This window comes from Telopea speciosissima, chromosome 4 (assembly GCF_018873765.1).
Source record: "Telopea speciosissima isolate NSW1024214 ecotype Mountain lineage chromosome 4, Tspe_v1, whole genome shotgun sequence".
Classification (NCBI taxonomy): domain Eukaryota; kingdom Viridiplantae; phylum Streptophyta; class Magnoliopsida; order Proteales; family Proteaceae; genus Telopea; species Telopea speciosissima.
This window is the reverse complement of record NC_057919.1, coordinates 32,006,397-32,026,508: the sequence shown is the minus strand read 5'-3', so window position 1 is coordinate 32,026,508 and position 20,112 is coordinate 32,006,397. Positions and strand designations below refer to the sequence as shown.

The 20,112-nt window shown below is 38.7% G+C and overlaps 1 protein-coding gene, 1 long non-coding RNA gene and 1 pseudogene across 2 annotated transcripts; 1 reads left to right on the top strand and 2 right to left on the bottom strand.

The window, feature by feature from the left end:
- Positions 1 to 1,006: 1,006 nt before the first annotated feature.
- Positions 1,007 to 8,252, bottom strand: LOC122658331 (annotated as a pseudogene).
- A 4,833-nt stretch (positions 8,253 to 13,085) lies between these two features.
- LOC122658333 lies at positions 13,086 to 14,114 on the bottom strand. Its single transcript, XR_006332427.1, has 3 exons — positions 14,055 to 14,114; positions 13,914 to 13,971; positions 13,086 to 13,346 (listed from the first exon to the last, which is right to left on the bottom strand). It is a non-coding gene; the product is annotated as an uncharacterized LOC122658333 (long non-coding RNA).
- A 5,136-nt stretch (positions 14,115 to 19,250) lies between these two features.
- On the top strand, positions 19,251 to 19,781 carry LOC122659212. Its single transcript, XM_043854350.1, has one exon. The coding sequence runs from the start codon at positions 19,251 to 19,253 to the stop codon at positions 19,779 to 19,781; it is 531 nt and encodes a 176-aa protein (XP_043710285.1).
- The last annotated feature ends 331 nt before the right edge of the window (positions 19,782 to 20,112 follow it).

The window sequence follows — 20,112 nt, the reverse complement described above, 5'->3', positions numbered from 1 at the left end:
GTCAAAGGAACAATCTCACTGTGTCAGACTTCAACAACCAAGGAACAATGGGAGAGAGCCACATATGGAGTGACGGATTTTTCGGCCAATCACATTCCAGAAAATGGAATTTTGTGCAAAACAGAAAAGCTCATTTTATCTGGTCCGTCAAATCAAGAACTTCTCATAATTGCATTTAAAGCTCATGATGGAAAAGAAGTATGAAGGACTCATTTACAATGGATTGTAAATTGTGGTAAAAAGAAGTGCCATGGGACATCGCCTAGGCCATGCGGACCAACACCATGCACATGCAGGCTGGCCCTTGTTGCGGCCGTGCCCGCATGGCTTGTAGCCATGGCCACACTATGTGCGGGCGTGGCCCCAACACATGGGCAGCGCACCCTGCAACCAGGCCACATCAGGCAAAAACACTTGCTTTCGTGCCACTTGGTTGTACCCTCAGCCATGCCAGGTGGCATTTTGGGGCCCACCACCCATTTTCTCTCTTCATTCTCTCTCCTCTAATAATTATGGAATGCTCAAATGACCTTGCCACTGAACCACTGCCACCTCAACCAATACTACCACTGGACTATCACCTGTGCCAAATTACTAAACTGCCCCTGAGCATTGTAGATGGACCAAAATGCCTCTGAACAGTGCCAGAACTGCTGAACACCTCTGCACACATGCACACCCATCCCTATAGCCTGTGAACTGTTTCATCACCTTAGAACTGGCCACCTCATCACTGATCTGCACTTGGTTGCCAACAATGACAACCTATATGCAACACTTGGGTCTCTGCATTGCATTGTATATACATAACATTGCATTTTTTTGTAAGACACAAATTCGATGAAATGATAGAAGACAACAGTCGAAATCTAACATAGCAATCAATACTAACAACAGGCCCAACAATCAACTTCAACAACAAAATATAAGAAATATCTCCCTCAAAAAGATCTATCTATCCTCTTACTAGTTGTGATTCCTCTAAAAAAAAATTCAAATATTCTTGTAATTATAAAGTTCTATAAAGTACAGAATTGAAGGAAAAATCTAATCTTCAAACTTGCAACATGATAAAATGAAATAAGCATCACACATTGAACTGAATTATTATTTTTAACTTTGTCTCCTCATGCTAAGTCAGAACCTCAGTAATTTCGTATACATAGCTTCATAGGCTGCTGATCACTTGATTAACCCTCTGCATATTGCAGAATCTCTTTATCTTTTCTGGAAGTTAAATACCCTGATTGAAAAAGCAAAGATGAATGCAAAAAGCACAGCAAACCCAACAATCACAACTGCCACGACTCCTAAAAAATCATGTCTGAATCCAAAATAATCCTTCACAAAAGCTTCAACTGTCACGCCTGAATCAAGGTAATCATCCTTCATATCTCCAAACTGTGACACAACCAATCCATACAATGTCCAAGCAACAGGGCAAATCCAGTAGTACCACCTCCACCACACAGGAATTTTCTACAATGAACAATAATATAAAATAAGTAAATAACTAAAACATAAAGTACATTACTTCTACCCTCTAAAATGGGAGGGGGGGGGGGGGGAAGTCATCGGAACTTACGGTTCTTGGAATAATGAATCCTGAGAAAAGGTTCCATAGTGAATAGAATGCCCCAGAAACAATATTAGAGATCTGTTGGTTGGGTGTCATACCCACTGCCATCATACCATAAAAGGTGAAGTATAACAATGTGAAGTAGGTGAAAAATAGATACCAAAAGAATTTTGCAACTGTCCATTGGAATCCAATCATTGAATACACAATGACTCCATATATTATAGACTGGAGAAAGATATGTGGAATCTCAATCATAACCTGTGCCAGAAGGAAGACTCTGATAAGAAACATGTAGACAATTAAGCTCCATAGTGTTGAGCTTATTAAGAAAAAAAGTGATTACCTGAGCAAAGGCATATGCCATAGCTGAATACATTCCAGCAGCCCTCTCTCTGTAAAATACCGTCCGTTCGATATCTATAACTGGTTGTACTCCACCGGCATTTTGTACCCCAAGAAAGAGAACAGCACCATACATAGAACCCATTGCATTAAAGAGATCTTGTTGCTTCTCACTGCATTTTCCAACATTTTCAAATCAAATTAAAATTGAACATTTAAATTGGAGGAGAAAGTAAAAAATGTTTGGACACCATCATAAGATGACTTACATTTTAGATCCGAGATTCCAAAACATTGACCCGAGCATCAAAGCAATGACAGTAGTGAAGAAAAGCCTAACAAAAGTATATGGTGGGTTTCGCCAGTATGACCAATGCTGTTTCCATAGACAAGCTTCAAATTGGTTGAAGAAAGACTGAGAATACTGAGTAGGGAAATAGAGCTCTTTGGAATCAGGGGCAGGTTTACTTAGTTCCTCGATCATTGCTCTGTTCCTCCTGAATGATTCATTTATAGAGAGTATTAATAGCTACAAACAAACTAATTGTTATTTATGGCACATTGAAGAGGAAATTTACAAGCGAATCTACCTATATAGTTCTGAGTTCTTATATATATAAGCAAAGTTGGCCCCTAAAGCTGCTTCTTGGGCTGAGCTTGTCACCTCCAACATCCATGTTGCTGGATTATAACCGTCTTTTATCTTACTGACTCCTTTGATTGCCTTGATGGAGCACAAACCGTATTTTCATCAATCACTGTACTAAAGTTGGAAAGTCTACAAGGTTTATATTAACTTATTTGTAGTTTACATTGTTTGCCTCACCTCAAAGTACTCGATCAATCGACAACCGTGTTTCCCCAAGGGGCCTACATATATTTCTTCTCCTCCTTGCTTCAGCAAGAATAGCTGTTCCACAGTGTTTAGAAGTTTAAATTATTTGGTTAGTATTATCAAAGCCATAACAGAATGCTAGTACATCAATCTCAAGAATTTCTAACCTCATCAAAAGCATCGAATATGTCAATGCTGGGCTGGTGGATGGTACACACCACAGTTCGTCCAGTGTCCACGATGTTTCTCACTGTTCTCATCACTATTGCAGCTGCCCTTGCATCCAGGCCAGAGGTTGGCTCATCCATGAATATAATTGAAGGGTTGGCAACGAGTTCAACTGCGATGGTTAGCCTCTTGCGTTGCTCTGTTGAGAGACCATTTACACCTGGAAGCCCAACCAGTGCATCCCTCAATGAGTCCAGCTCTACAAGATCCATGACCTCTTCAATGAACATCTGCAATCATTAATTGGTATACCATTAGAAAACACCCAAAAGTTCCAAAAATAGCACAACCAAAGGACCAAAGTATCAGTCTCATATACCTTTCTAGTGGAAGATTTGATTTCAGGAGCCAACCGCAGCCAAGCAGAGTAAAGCAAGGATTCATAGACCGTAACATGAGGAGAGTGGATATCATTCTGTTCACAATATCCTGATATACGAGCAAATGTTTCCTGTTTCTTTGGGTAGCCAGATATCTTGATGCTTCCCTCAATGTATCCTCCAGATTTTCTTCCAGCCAACACATCCATCAAAGTGGTCTTGCCAGCACCACTAACACCCATTAGAGCTGTAAGAACTCCTGGCCTGAAAGCTCCACTCACTACCCTAAGAAGCAACAGCCGATCCTCTGTAACACCTCGTGCTTTCATTTCCTACACGTTTAATTTAATCAGCAATCATTACATCACCAATGGGACTCTGAAGAAAGAAGTCCTACTGTGGTACTCATAGTTTCCAAATTGAAACCTAAACATACCTGTGGCATGTCCACGGAGTATCTGATTTCATCAAAGGTGATGGAAAGAGGCTCAAACGGAAGAACCATTCCCCGCTTCTTGTTCTGATTGGCATTGACTGCAGCCATTCTAGAAGATGAAGTTCCAGATGTACTCCTTTTAATTTCATCTCCTGTTTATGCATCATTTTTATTACAACAATGCCCGATAAGGTAAAAATAGTAAGGAAACAGAGGAAATGCTCTCAGCTTAACCACATCTGGATGAATCCTACCCATGGATCTCTTTCCTCTGGATGATAGCTCAATCATTTCCCCATTTTCGCATGCACTTTTATCATTCGGATTCTCTTCAGATAGAACTGCCTGAGGCTTCCCTAATGCTGCAATAAGTTTATCCAATTATTAGACATCATGATTCACTTATGAAATCTTATAACATACTAAATTAAACTTACGATTGAGATAAGCGAGAGCCAATGTGAATAAACCATTGAAAAGGAAAACATAACCAATCAATGCCCCTACTCCAATCCAATACCAATAAGCTTCAGTGAAGACCCCATGAGATTTCAGGACGGCCACTCCAACAGTCGTTCCATTGGCTATCTGTAACAAGGAAAGAAAATTCAAACCTTATTTGACCTTTAACAAAGACATTTCTTTCAATTTCTTTTTAATCTTCTTTAGGTCTTCATTAGATGAGAAAAGGTAAGGAGCATTACTTTTCCCCAGCTTTTCCCAAGGAATTCGTTCACTACTAATGCAGTTTGCCCATACATTATGGGAGAGATCCAATAGCCCCATATCCACCACTTTTTTATATTTTCTGTGACAGAAAAGAAAGAAGCTCTTACAAAATTTACCTAAAATACAGTATGTGACTGAAAACAACAAATGAAATCTCTGTTTATAATTCCAAAGGCATACCTCGTGACAAGATAAATCCACTCAGAACCATGAGTATAAGTAATCCAAAGGCCCCGAATACTTGTGAGACAACCATGCTCCTCCCCAATGAAGCGATCAATCGGAATAATCCAGATGCCATTTGGTTAATACATACAAATACAAGGTACTGTTTGAAAAGCCTGCAATGAAAACATTCTGTTGGTTACTAGCTATCTATAGAATCAATAATTGCCAAAAGAAAATTACAACTAGAATTGGTTTCTAGTACTAGAGATTCTATATAACTTAGCTTTTACCTTCCGGCGTTTGATTCAAAGCCAATGACATAGTAAGTTATGAACACCCAAGTAGCAACTTCAAGAAATGTGACAGGGATCTTTAGGATCCATGTGGGCAGTGAGTATGCCCATGGAGGATAGAAAAGGAGGTCTCTTTGCTTATAGAATACAGGAAGCTTCATGACTGTCATGGCAAGCTCTGACATTGCATTAAACATAATGATGGAGAGAGAATAGAATAAAGCACCCATATAAATTCCCCCTCCAGTTACTGAAGTTTTGTCCATCTCAGTACGCAGGAAGACTGTCATGGATATGAATGCCACAAGAACTAGCTGCCAAAAAATAAAAAGAACCCTCAGAATTACTGACATCACTAGAAAAAAAAAATTCTAATGAAAACCACCATTACCAACCTGCACCATCTTGAAAATATAGACAAATGAGTTTCTCTTCATCAGCAATAGCTCTCTTGCTGTGCAGGCTTTCAACAGTTCCTTCTTGCTAATACCATATTTTTTAGTACTTAGGGCAGCAGGGTGACTCTTGTTCTTATCAAATGGGGTGGCAAGTTCATCTCCTAGCCTGTGACCAACATGGAATGACCGGAATGCCTCCACAAAAGCGTCTACGGTAATAAATCTATAAGGTTCGTCTTTACGTGTCCAGTACTGTTGTTGATCTTTCCTTGATGTCACCTATCATTCAAATCCATTAAATTAATAGAGTCCTAGCCTCCCAGCTGCTTCTCTAAACAATAAAAATAAATAAAGAAAAGGCCTTGAAGGGTGGCTGGCAGACTAACCTCTTGCAAGAAGTCGGCTACTCCCTTCCTTTCAGCACATTTGAAACCCACAAATTCGAAAAATTCAAGCACATGTTCACGTGGCCCCTGGTACACAATCTGTCCATCTGATAGGAGAAGAATGTCATCAAACAGTTCATAAGTCTCTGGTGCTGGTTGGAGGAGAGAGATGAGAGCAGTTCCATTTAGAATGTGGATGGATTGCCTAAGTGAATTCACAATCTGAAATGTTGTTGAACTGTCCAAACCAGTTGATATCTCATCCATGAAAAGTGCCCTTGCTGCTCCAACCAGCATCTCCCCTGTTGTGACTCTCTTTCTTTGTCCGCCGGAGATACCTCTAAGCATTTCATCTCCCACCATGGTATCGGCACAAATGTCAAGTCCCAATATCTACATTTCAGTTCAATGTGGAGCACCATGAAAAATGATCAGTGTTCTATCTAGTAGGCTAGCAGTTTTCAAATCTCCATATCCATAGGTGGGGTTTTAGTGCTAATACCTTTAGAATATAATCAGTCACTACACTGACCTCCTGTCCTTCTATTGATGCGGCCTGCAAATGTGGAAACCATAATTTTCATCTCTTGACACCAACATATATAATCATAATTAACATGAATTTGTTAGTTCTTCATTTCTTTTCTTATAACATATTTTATGAACTTGAGAATAAAAAAAAAAATTTACTTAGTTAAATATTTAAAAATAAGTTTGAATTTGATTTTATTTTTTTCATGTAGGAGTGCAAAATACTAGTACTTTAAATTTAGAATTAGATTGAAAATAAGCAAATTATGTTTATTTTAAATTGATGTATCCTATTTTCTATTACTATTGGCGAAATACTAATTTAATTATGAACTTAAACTTATGAATCTCAAGATCAATAAAAACCCATTTGGGCCATGAATTACATAACTTTTTATTCTAGAGGACAAACCTACTTCATCTTGAAATACAAGAAGATAAACTTGATCAGACCCCATGTTATCTGAATGCAAAGGAGACCTTACCTTCAGGAAAAGATCCATGTCGGGATCGGGCTTAATTTTTGCCTCCTTTTCTCTTCTTACCAGCTCTTGCAACATATCTGCAGAATTTCCATATTTGAAAATAATTGATTCAAACTCGATATCATTCATCTGGCTCAAGCTTGCCAACTTAAACTTTAAAGTTATCATGTTCAAACATACCATAACGAGTTCCCACCCCTTGACATCTAGCTGAAAAGGCTAAGGTTTCTCTTACTGTCATCTCCCCTATATGGAGATCACGTTGACTGATATATGCCGCAGTTCTTTGTGGGACAAACTCATTCATTCCATGGCCATTGTAAGTTATTCTTCCAGATAACTGTCGAAAATTCAAGAGAACAGGTTTTAGTTTTTAGAACAAAAGATGATTTACGAAAATAGCTAAGGAAGAACGATTAGAGTTTCGAAAGAATACTAAAAGATGTTTGATTTCCTTACTTTTAAATCTTTATCAAGCTTTCCTGATAAAGCCAACAGCAATGTGGTCTTTCCAGAGCCTGGAGGGCCTAGAAGCAATGTCATTCTGCGCAAAAATCAAATTGATTTAATCTAAACTTTCAGTTATTGGTTCAATTTATGAATAACAGAGTTTGTTTCTGAGTGTTCTCACCTGCCTGGCTTGATGATTCCACTAACATCATGAAGGATTTTTAGTTCTCTCTTTTTACTTCGAAGAATACCAAGATTAACCAAGAGACCCTTTAAACCAGACAACAATTTAATTGGTAAGTGACAATTGTTTTAAGAAATAAACAATATTTTCCAAAATGAAACTCTGCACAGAATGATTTCAAAGTTGAATACCTCTATTATATTAGTAGAGAAGTTAATCATAGTAGGTAAAGCTCTACTTCCCACATAAGCTTCTGCTTCTACATTTACATGCTCGAAGCGGACATCAATTGTGGGAAGTTCAATTCCAACTCTAAGAAACAGAGAGAGTATGTAAGGAGACAAATCTAGATTACAGCATAAAAACAGAGCATGTTGTTGTTCATATATTCAAAAGAAGAAAGGGAGAAGAAGAGAATTTCTCACAGATCGAGTCGTTCTCTGAACTTCAATAAGAACTTATCATTGTCGTCCTCTGCAACTTTAACCAATCTGTCTAACAAAATCTTCTTCTCTGTGAACCCAAGATTATCAATTTCAATTTCCTTTGTGTCTCCTTCTGCTAAAGATAATATACCTTTTCTTATACGATTGTAAGTGGGTAATCTCTCTATAGCAGCCCATTTCAAAGCTTCTTCATCGTCTACATTTTCGCCTATAGATATAGAAGATCTCGAGAAGGCATCCATTCCACTGTTCCTCCATACTGAAGAACTGTTAGCATGAAAACTGCCATGAAAACTACCACTCCTGAAACTTCCACCACCATGGAGACTACTACGTACACTATCAATTCTGTAAAGTTCAGCAGAAGGATCCATTGAAAGACCCAATACTGCAAAACCCACTAAAACCCACCAGAAACAGAGCAAGACTGAAATGGGTTTGCTCTATGAACTCAAATGCAGGACAGGTATCGCTGGAATTCCCTATATATGTAGAACTTAAAAGGCAGATTTCTGAATAAAAAACCAAAAAAGAGATCCAGTCCCTGGTAATCTTGCTTAACAATAAGTCAATGGAAAGTTCCCAGGTGTTCATTGTTAACAGAATTCTGGTTCTTTTAACTTGTCCAAAATCTAAAAATCACTTTCAAACAATTTTGTTATTAATAAGAATCTCCTAGGAATTCAAACATCTAGAAGGGTGTAGTTCTGGAAAAATAAATTTAAATTCCAAGTTTGGAAAGCTAGATAAGCATGTAGAAGAGGGAAACGAGTTTGCCAAGTTCTTCTTTATATACAACTGGTGAAATCCAGAATTGGGCTCCTTTTCCCCATTTGATGTCTTTGTTCAGTTTGTTGAGCTTTCACAACTATGGTACCGGTAGTATTTATTTATGAATTTGCTTATTTATAATGGAACACGTACTTTCCGATGTTCTTACAGATTCTCCTTCTAGTAACTATGAAGGCGTGTTGGAGCTGAAAACCATTGGGTTTCGCATGATATCTGATTGATTGTCTGGAAGATCAACTTTTTGACTCTCCTATCCCATCTGTTGATAGCACTTTTAGCAATGAGAGGTGAAATGTAACCACCTTTCGTGCCCCTTTTCTGACCCCTGTATGGGTCCCTTCCTAACTTCTCGATGGGTTCTTTGTATGGTTCCTTGTGGGATGTTTACACAAATAATAATAAGGGAGAAGGAACGTCACCGGTTGCGACAGACGCACACCCGGTGACGTTCTCTTTCCCTAATAATAATAAGGGCAAGCAAATGAGCCAACCAGACAACACACAAATGTATGAACATAGATGTCATATTTAGTTTTTGGTGGGTGGGGAGGGAGGGGGGGAGAGAAGAAGAAGGAGGCTGAACCTATGCTTATCAAGTCAGGTCTAAAGTATTCAGGATTTTTGGTTCATGGTATCGGTATCGGTATCGTAACAGTCCAAATGGGATGAAAATTTCCAAAAACACTATTGTTTTTTAGTAATCCAATTTTATATATCGCTATTGAATCATTTGGATTACAGTATCAACCGATATGATCGATACCGATACGAATCAGCCAATACAATGAATCTGATATCAAGACCTAAAACCATGGAACTAACTTACGTTAGACGAATTCACCCAAAAAAAAACTTACATTAGACGTGATTGATAAGCTTATAAGGATGACCATCAATTTGTCATGTTGGAATGTTGGATATTCTGTGGTAATTGTTTGTCATGTTGGATATTCTATGGTAATTATAATTGTGACCATTGGATAGATTGGTTTAGGATTAGATTAGTCACATATCAAATTTCTAGATCGAATTTAATCATACACCTACCTTTGTATTGACATGCATCTTTCTATTTTTTAGTTGTTTGTCTGATCCTGCACTCACTTGTAATCTTTAGATTTTTAAAGCTTTATTTTGCCACTTAGCAAATTCTATATGGATTTGAAAGGGGATTTCATAAAAACCTTGGATTCGACCAGATGGTTTCGACTGGTTTCGACCATATTTCGATGTTTTCGATACATATGTCCATCGAAACTAGGGGAAACTTGGCTCAAAACTAAGACAAAAAGGTATTGATGTCAGTAACTACCATAAACCAGGATAGACACTTAATTATGTCTAATATCATTTGTATTTCATTCACTTAAGATATTATTCATAAATAAACAAATATCCCTCTATTTGAATCCAATAAAAATAGTTAAAAAATCAATTTCCAAAAGAAAAAAAAATCAAACCCCCCAATTCAAGAACAAAAATTACATTTTCGACGATAGATGCAATTTTCAACTTTTCAATGCTGGAGTTTTTCGCAAATCTAAAAATTTCATAAATCTTAATATGGTAAAACATTACTAAAAATCAAAAGTGCGGTAAAATATTCATTTGTTTTGATGTCCAAAAAAATATTTGCAGTCAGAGCAATTTTGACAGCATTCGCAGACATCCTCACATTGGTGCATTGACTACATGACCAAGCAGCAATCTCTTGTTGTATTGTAAAATACTCTCTTTAGGGATTATGATTTTTTTGACAAATTTGACATTCGAAGAAAATTATTTGTTAGAAAATAATCAATTTCAGATGTGAGAAATAAGAATGCAAAAAAAAAAAAAAAAAAAGATACAAATAGACATTAGAAAAAGTATTGATTTTTCCTTCACACATTGTGTATGAGGAATCCCTCCACCAATCACCATTGGTTTGGCAACATGGTCACATAATTAGTAAAGAGGGAATTGCTATACTAGGTGAAGGAAAACTTGGTAATTAAATAAAGGGAAGCAGTTTTCTATCCAGGAGTGTGGCCTACGCCAACACTCCCATGTGTATATCTCTCTCCTCCTTAAAAAAAAGGGACAGAGGTGTCTTTTCACATGGGGAGGAGAGAGATAGACTCATGGGAGTGCTGGCATAGGCCACACTCTCGGATAGAGATCTTTTTCCCATAAATAGGGAAGCAGTTTTTTGTCTGGGAGTCTGGTGCATGTGTCTATCTCTCTCCTCCTCAAAACAAAAGAACAAAAGTGTCTTTTCATATGGAGAGGAGAGAGATAGACTCATGGGAGTGTTGGCGTAGACCACACTCCCAAACAGAAAACTGCTTCCTTTAAATAGAACGGTGAAATGGGCGAGAGAGAGAGAGAGAGAGAGCGAGAGAGAGATTTGACCTGTCTAACCTGTACAACTTGTCCACAACTAGCTGAATAAACGGATCCGGCTCCTCTTCAGTGAGTGTTGCACGCCGAATGAGTAAGGGTGTTAATTCTGTACCGATATCGTATACCAAAACCGGAACCGTGCCATATTATTGGTACCAGAATGGAAAAATGGTACCATACTCGGTACAGTATGGTACAGTATCAGTATGGAGGTTGATACCGTCGGTACATATCGAATTATCGAATACTGGTACCATAACATATTATAATAATAAATACTTATATACTAATTTATATAATAAATAATATATATAAGTATATATGTATTAAATATATATAATAGTTTATCCATATAAGAATATAATATCCTAAGTATAATGTATTTTATACTCTACATATATATATATATATATATATAATATAAGAAACCATATAACAAATACCGTATATCGTATCATATATATACCGAATAAAACCGTATATCATATCAATACCGCATAGTATGGTACGATATCGGTATGAGAAAATGGTACCGTGTGCGGTACATTAAGGTATCGGTATGAGGTGTTTGGCTTCGGTACCGTACCGATTGACACCCTTTGTTTGTCACTGCCAAATCATTAGGATCCCACAAAACAATGAAATCAAGCCTTGGTCACTTGTTTCCAGGCAACATGAATGCAAATGTGACCTCGCATGACCTCGCATGGATCCTTGTAAAGATAATAAATTTAAAAAAAAAAAAAAAAATTGTATAGAAAAGGGCATAACAACATGGCAGAAACTCAGGAAAATCCTACCTAAATGGGGTCATCTACATAGATGACCACCTCCGACACCAAATACTAAGATACTTACAAAAGAGAGGGGGGGGGGGGGGGGGGGGGACTTTAAAGGAACTCAAGTGGTCATCAACTTGGATCACCTCTATCAAAAGGGTCCCAAGTAAAAAATTTCCGCTACTGGTGAAGCCCTTCTGAATCGAAGCAACTCTTTCGACAAAGTATTGACTTTGTTGGCGTCTATTATTGCATGACTGATTTTTATTGTCTCAAGCACTGGAGAATTGGCAAGGAAAAATTTAATGATTACCAATTCAATTTCCATGCCCCGGGCAGAAGTAAAATCTACGACCTGGAGTTTATTGAATGTAGACTCCAACTGATTTTTTGCTTCTTGCAGATCCGTGACAGGAAAAATCGCAGATTCCCTATGATGCCAGAGCTGGAGGATTGAATAAGTTAATGAGAGGAAAGAACCATAGGAAGGCAGAAAGAGAAAATGATGGAGATACAAGTAAGTTACCATGATTATAAGTTTTTGCAAAATAGGGGAGCTATTAAGTAAACATATAACAACTAAAATCTCTTTCATATTCTCTGCATTAAATGTGATGGTGATGCTCTTCAAATGATCATAAGTATGAGGAAGCCTCCTTGCCACATCACTAGCAGCTAAGGACTGTAATAGAATGCAAGCAGCATAAGTGAACATAACAGATTTTGTGCAATTGCTGAGTAAATATGAAAATCACAAAGTTCTATTACCTTTAGAAAATAGCATCCAATGCAAAGCTTTTGAATACCAAGTAGAGAGCCAAGAATATTTCTAAAATTGCAGGTTTTCCGTTGGTCAGGATGAGGCTCAGTTGTTGAATTAAAATTTGCAAAAACTAAAAGCTTTAAATCAATGAGGCATATAAGAATGAATTTCCCAGAGAAATGCAAGGGCCTGAGTTTTGGATTGTTAAGTTCAATATGAGTAGGACCATCAATATCAATCAATGTCAACCTTTCTAGTTCAGGGCAAGAAGAAACCCAACATTTCAATGTTGCATCGGAGACTGTAACTTCTTGAAAAAACAGATTTGTGAGACAGCTAAAGCCTTTGAACATCAAAGGAGGTACGATTATGCAGCGAACCAGTGTTAGATGAATCAATTGTTTAAAGGAGAATAAACATGGAAGAACACTATGACGGCAGGATTTAGAAATCTGAAGTTTAAATTCTTTCAAAGAATCTAATGAGAGGGAAAAAAATCCAGCTGTTTATCCCTGAACAGGTTTGCAAATGGGAACTATAGATCTTAAATGTCAGGATTGGGCCTCTATGAATTACGAGAACATGATTGATAATTTCCACAAGTTTATCATGACCAAGTAAACCATCTGAACCTGGTATACATTCATCATTGAATATGAGATGTGGAATTGAGATCCATTTGTATCTCCACTTAGTTGATAGAACACTGGTCCTCACCACGTCTCTAATTGACAAACTTGAAAAGATGTTTTCCAGTAGACTGTCTGGAAGATTACTCAACATGTCTTGAGTTGAACACAGAGCCATTTCCATCCTGCAATGGTCAATAGTTTGATAAATACTTTGTAATTGAAACCCGATTTCTGATATCTGATATTATAAAAGACAACATCAGACCAATGAAAGCTTCTGCTACTAGCAATAAAACAGAGGCTATTGCAAGTTATGATAGAAATGCAAATTATTAGCAGAGAGGAAAAATAGACACATAAGTTACACTGAAATGGCTAAAATTAATTCAGTTCCCTAAAGCATGAGACGTAAAATCTCTCTCTTTGTTTACAGAACACCGATAGTCATATTGGATTCTAAATATGCATTTGGAGCCTATCTCTCGCATGACCCAAACAGTCACATTGAGAACTCCTAAATCAGATTTAGAAACCACCTCTCTCTCTCACACAGTTGTCGTGTATCATCAACCTTGGGCTTCTTCGAACAAGTGTCTACCCTCAACCCTTTTTGTTGGAGCAATTACTACTCTTCATTGATTCAAAACAGATTTTAAAAACCTTTTCAACTCCTGTAAACAACCTGGGACCTATTAAAAAACGAGGAAAAAGGTGAATCAACTAAGAACGAGAAGAGGAACGGAAAGAACCCTAAAGAGTGCCAGAGACACAAAGAATTGAACACTGAACAGAATGGCTGCACTCTCCCTGCAATATATCACAGAAGAGAGATTGTTTTAGTTTGTTTAGTAGATCTAAGAGAAGAAGACCTATAGTAGAAGTGATCTTACAAGTTACTGATGATCTTCTACACTGTAAGCTTACTCTTTGTCCACATAACCCAACCACTGACAAAAAAAAAACGAAACTTTACCTAAAAAATTAAAAAAAGACACAGAAAAACGAAGATATAATTAACGATAGACTTATTTACCAAAAAAAAATTAACGATAGACTTTATAGCAGCTCTCTTACCAGTTCATTTGCTCTGATTTTTTTTTTTTCAGATAAATTTCACGGACACCCCCTTTAAGTAGTGAATATGTCCCAATAAGTTCTTTTGTGTTGACGAAGAAAAGAAAAAGTTCATTTGCTTTCATTTTTTTTTGAGAAAATTACATGATTATCTATTTTTGGATTGCCTGTTACAAAATTAGCCACCCAACGTTTTAGTTAACAAAAATAGATAAAATCAGATTTGAGTTTACAAAACTACACAAAATAGTATCTCGCCTCCCTCACCTACATTTTTTGACATTTCAAACCCTGCTCCTACCCTTGCCTTCCCGCCCAGGTGTTCTAAGTTCCCTACAAGTCTGCAACCCCACCCTGCCTGCCATTCCCTGCGACACTACCCCCGCCCCTCCCTTCCGTGCGATCACCCTCTCAGCTGTCGCCCTTCACTTACTTGATCCCACTTTCTCCTTGTGCACGAAATTTGATATGTCGTTCTCCATTAACCTAACATCAATTTGGAGTCGGAAGGATTGCCATGGCTGACAGTCATTTCTTTGGGCTCGGGTTGAAATGTGGAGAAGTAGTTTATTTTCAGATTTGCAGATATTCTGGCAGCGAGAGAGATCCAACGCATATGGAAATAGGGATAATGAATCAGAAAATAGATCTTGCGAGAAATAGAATCGTTAGTAAGAGGGGTTAAAATTTTGAAGTGTGATACGCCACACGCGGATCACTCCCCTATTTAAAGCTATGGTGAATGACTCGATAACGACCAAAGAAATCCAATATAATTTAACATCATTTCTCTATCAATCTTTGGATAATCAGGACATACAGACTTGCTGATTTCAACTGCGTATAAAAGTCCCGGATCTTGACACATGAGAATGAAAGTATGTAATCCAGAGATACATTAATGTAGTTGGGTTTATAAAGAGTGTAGCAATATTAGTATCGCAGTGCTGGTGCATCTTATGATTCGCCACCATTAAATCTGCAACAAGGACTTGCAAATTCAAGCGAGAGTGAAAGATAGAGCTTCCAAAGATGGGGCAGCATAAAATGGCGGGGCGGCAAGGCCAAGGCCGCAGAGGTGGGGTTGGGCGGAATAAAGAGGTCAGTTCAGGGGTAAAAATGCCTAAAAATGTAGATGAGGGAAGGAGAAATACTATTTTGTGTAGTTTGGTAAATTCAAACCTGATTTTATCTATTTTTGTTAAGAAACTAAAGGTGGCTAATTTTGTAAAAGGAAACCAAAAGTGATTAATCATGTTATTTATTTTTATTTTTTTGGATAAATTTCACGGACACCCCTTCTAAGTGTTAGATATATCATGGACTTGCCAAACTTGGTCAAAATAGCAATCTTCCCCCTGACGTTAAGCAACATTAGCAATCAAACTTGAAATGTCTATTTACCCACTTAGTTCAACAACAACAACAACCATAGCCTTATCCCAACTAAATGGGATCGGCTACATGGATCCAATAGATGCTAAGCCAATAAAGGATGCAAGAGAGATAAAAAGTAAAAAAAAGAAAATAAGTAAAAGTAGGCGTCGAAACAATGGTGAAAACAGCATCCTAAGAACATTCCCCTACAAAGGATCGACTATACGGATCTTTGTCCTCCAAACAACTCTATCCGCAATCATACTAAGGTCGAGCCTTACCACATGCATATTATTTCTTACCATTTCACCAATAGTCATCTTAGGCCTGTTATTTCTTGTCATTCCATTTAAAAAAAAAATCACTTTTCTTCTCGCTCCTCTTTGTTCTCTCTACTCTCTCTCCTCTGCAACCTGCGTAAGGGATGAGAGCCTGCCGGAGAACCCATCGGAGAGGTTAAGGGTTCCCATCCCATCCTCCCTCTCATGGCGGTGGCACTCCAATGCAAATTGTCAAAATTATAGAACCGAAGGTTTGGGTGGATTGTACAGTGGTCTCAAACCCTCTCTATTTGGCACTGCTGCGTCTCAACACAATGAATTCGATGATATTGCAGGAACTGAAGATCACAGAAGTCTAAAAGAAATTTTGATCAATTCTCGACATAAACCCTAGCGATACCGGTATCCTCTATTCTCATTCGTCTCAAACCCTTAAGTCGATTCGACAGGAGATCAAAATCAAAATCGAAACAATTAATGAAATTCTAAAAAATTCTGAAAAACAACAACCTTCGCTGACCAGAAGGAAGGAAGGGATCGAAAGCCTACCTTATTCAGAAGAGAAGCAGAAACCTGAAAAATCGCACAAGAAATCGTTGGAAACAGAATATGAGAATTTTGAAGACTTCGGAGGGCGTCTATTACTATTTCTATCAAATCTTCAAGAACAAGGCCGAAGCCTTTGCGGTTGCCCGGAAAAAGAAAGGACTTGGTGATGGTACTGTTGGCATGTTCTCTTGGCTTCTTGTGGCAGCCATCTCTGGATACATTGAATGTCTTGTTTACTCGATCCCTTAATCTTACATAGCTCCCACGTCATTAAACCCAATCCTCTATCGCCGTTGGAAGTCCGATCAGGCGGAGAAGGAACTGCTGGCCCGTCTCGTGCTTTCTCTTTCTTGTCAGAGCTTGAGGTGCGAGTAAGAGGACGAGGAGGAGGAGAAGGAAGACGACGAGGTGGAGGAGATGCATTCGAGGCATCATCAGAGAAGGAAGAAATCGGACTAGATTTCTGGAGATGACGGATAGGTAAGAGAAACGGTTGTTGATGGAGAGAAGAAGAAGAGAGACGCAAAGGAGAAGGACAAAGAAAGCGAAAAGAAAGGGGTATTTCCTCTCCTTTATGAGATTCTGAATCGATGGTTCCATCATTCATGTTCTTTGGAGAAAGCTTCTCTTCTCAAGAAACAGAGCGGAAGAGCAGGAAACATGAAGAGAGATAAAGATCAAGATTCAACTAATGAATCAGAGACTGTTCCACCACTGAATCTGCTGCTGAGGCATAGTACTTGAGATTGTCGGTGATAATAATACAAGAAAATACTAAAGTTGGAGACAGTGGAGTAAAGAGTGAGTTGGGGGGACTGCTACGGCAACGACTTTGAAATGTCGTTAAAGTGACGATCACATAACTGAATTACAGAAGAAGAAATGACTGACTGAACTCACTCTAACTTTGGGTAAGAATCCTTAAACCTCTTCAATGGGTTCTCCGGCATCGAGTGATTGAAAGAGGAGAGGAGGGTTGGGTCGCCAGCCGTTTGCCGTCTCTGAGAGTTGCAGTAGAGAGAGAAAGTTAGAGTTGGAGGGAAAGAAGAAGAAGAAGCCCCACCGTCAGATTGAAGAAGATGAAGAGAATGATTTAGATTGGGGTTTTATTCTTAAGGGTATTATGGAAAATTCACCCTGAGGTAAGGGTAATTTCGCCATTATAAAAGAGGTAACAGCAACTTAAATGCCCAGACCTAAAAGGAGTGGACTAAGTTGAAATAAAATCACAAAGTAAGGGGTGTCTGTGATGATTTTTCAAAGTTTGGTAAGTCCGTGACATATTGAATACTTAGAGTGGTGTCCGTGAAATTTACCCTTTTTTTTTTTTTTTAGAAAAAAAAAATATATTACTAAGGCAAAAAAATAGAATTTTTAGAGTCCTCATTAAACCAAAAAACATGATGATCAATAATTTAAGGTTGCCAATTCGATACTGAAACCGTTTACCGAATTGGAACCGTACCGAGTACCATACCGAATTATATTCGGTACAGTAACGGTATGGGAAAATAATACCGTACTCAGTACGGTATGGTATTGATATGGAGGTCGATACTAACGGTACATATCGATACCGTACCAAATTACTGAATTCCGATACCGTACTATATTATCATAATATATACTTATATATATACTAATTTATATATAATGAATAATACATATAAGTATATATGTATTTGATACACCAAATTGTATCCAACCTGTTACTGGGTGACACGTGGAAGAGTGGGGCCTTAGAAGCATATTCCGTCGAAGATTCATATATCATATGTGGCAAGATAAAACGTGGATAGACACGTCAGCAAAGTTAGTTGGAAAGACTCCCTATGGCGTTAAGAATGGTAATCGCACTCCATATATGGGAAGACTCCTAAAGTCAGGAAGTTAGGAGGGGATCACTCCTCCAGGGAGTATCCAAAGCCTAGAATGACTCAATCATCCGAGGAAAAAGGAAGGCAATCTCACACATCTTTGGAAAGAAAATCATAGGAGAAACATGTATAAAAAGAGGCCTTAGTGCCATAAGAAAGGGGGAGATCAATTGTTTAATCAATCAATAGAGATTTAATAGTGTTCTTCGTGTCCATTACAATTTCTTGTTGCAGAGAGGGAAACCTCGCAAATTCAAGAACACATTTTTTTGTGCAACATTTTTGGCACCGTCTGTGGGAACGAAGAGCAAAAACCTGCGAAGATACCATGATGACCAACACCCGCAATCAATCGAAAGTCTCAAAAGTTGTTGCTGCTGCTGTTGCCGCCACTCAGGCCACTGCTCAAGATTAGGCACCAAAAATATCCACAGGTCCTCACGCCGGACGAGGCGATGTTATCAGAGAAGGGAATGATTCCCAGGAGGAAGATTCTCAACCTAGGCTCCTTGTCGATCCCCCACAATACGTAACAGTGGAGCAGTTCGAGGCGATGCAAACTCAGTTGCGGGATCAAATAGGACAAAAGATGGAGATGCAGCAAAACATTATACAAGGAGTTCCACCACCACCTCTACACCCATCCTAGGTGAAGGAAAGAACACATTCTCCCGAACACAATGAAAATCGTAGCGATGCCAATATTGTTCGGGGGAACGATACAGAGGCTCTAGGGGACAACAGAAGGCAGGGATCTCAGATGACCAAGGTTGAGCAGGCCTTGAACAACTAGGTGATGGAATTATAAGAACAGATCTAGGAAGTTCTGAAGGGAAAGGGTCGCGCTCCAAACCACGACTTCAACTTCACCACCAATTTTGCCTTCACGGAGGAGATCAAGGCAGAACGCTTGCCCAAAGGCTTCAAGATGCCCACCATTGAGCAGTATGGAGGTATGACAGATCCAGAGGACCATCTGGAAAGTTTCAAGTCTGTAATGCTCTTCCAGGGAGCATCAGACGCCATCATGTGCCGGGCATTCCCCTCTACCTTGAAGGGCTCGGTAAGGCAGTGGTTCGCGTGCCTGAGGCCGCTATTAGTCACCAGTTTCATGGAACTTGGACGGGCCTTCATAGCCAACTTCATGAGCAGCAGAGTCTACAGGAAGACAGCAACCAATCTATTGGCCATCAGACAACATTCTAATGAGATGCTAAGAGCCTTTCTCACAAGGGTCAACAACGAGGCGTCAGAGGTATGGGATTTAGACCCTATTGTGAAATTCCAGGCCCTGCACAGTGGCATCAGGGATGTAGAATTGAAGAAATCCTTGAACATGGAGGAGCCTGCAGATATGTACGATCTTTTCTCGCACTGTGAAAAGCACATCAATCTTGCAAAGGTTCTTATGGTCGAGCAAGAGAAGGAAACAAAGCCAGAAAAAAAAAGTCAGGAATAGAAAGATTCCCATCTTGGAGGAAATAGCCATAAAGATGGCAAAGACCAAAATGATGGGAAGAGAAAGAGAGATGATCGGGCATGGGTCTCGAGGGGCGATTCGAAGCCAGAGCCCACCTACACCAGCCTCACCCACAACCGAGCATACATCCTTAATGAAATTAAGGATCAGGTGACCTTGCGCTGGCCAGGGAAGATGATTAAGCCTGTGCAACATGAACAAGTACTGCAGATTCCACCAAGATCATGGCCATGATATAGAGGATTGCAAGCTGCTAAAGGAAGAGATAGAAACCCTAATCCAAAGAGGCCACCTGAGCAGATTCGTAAAA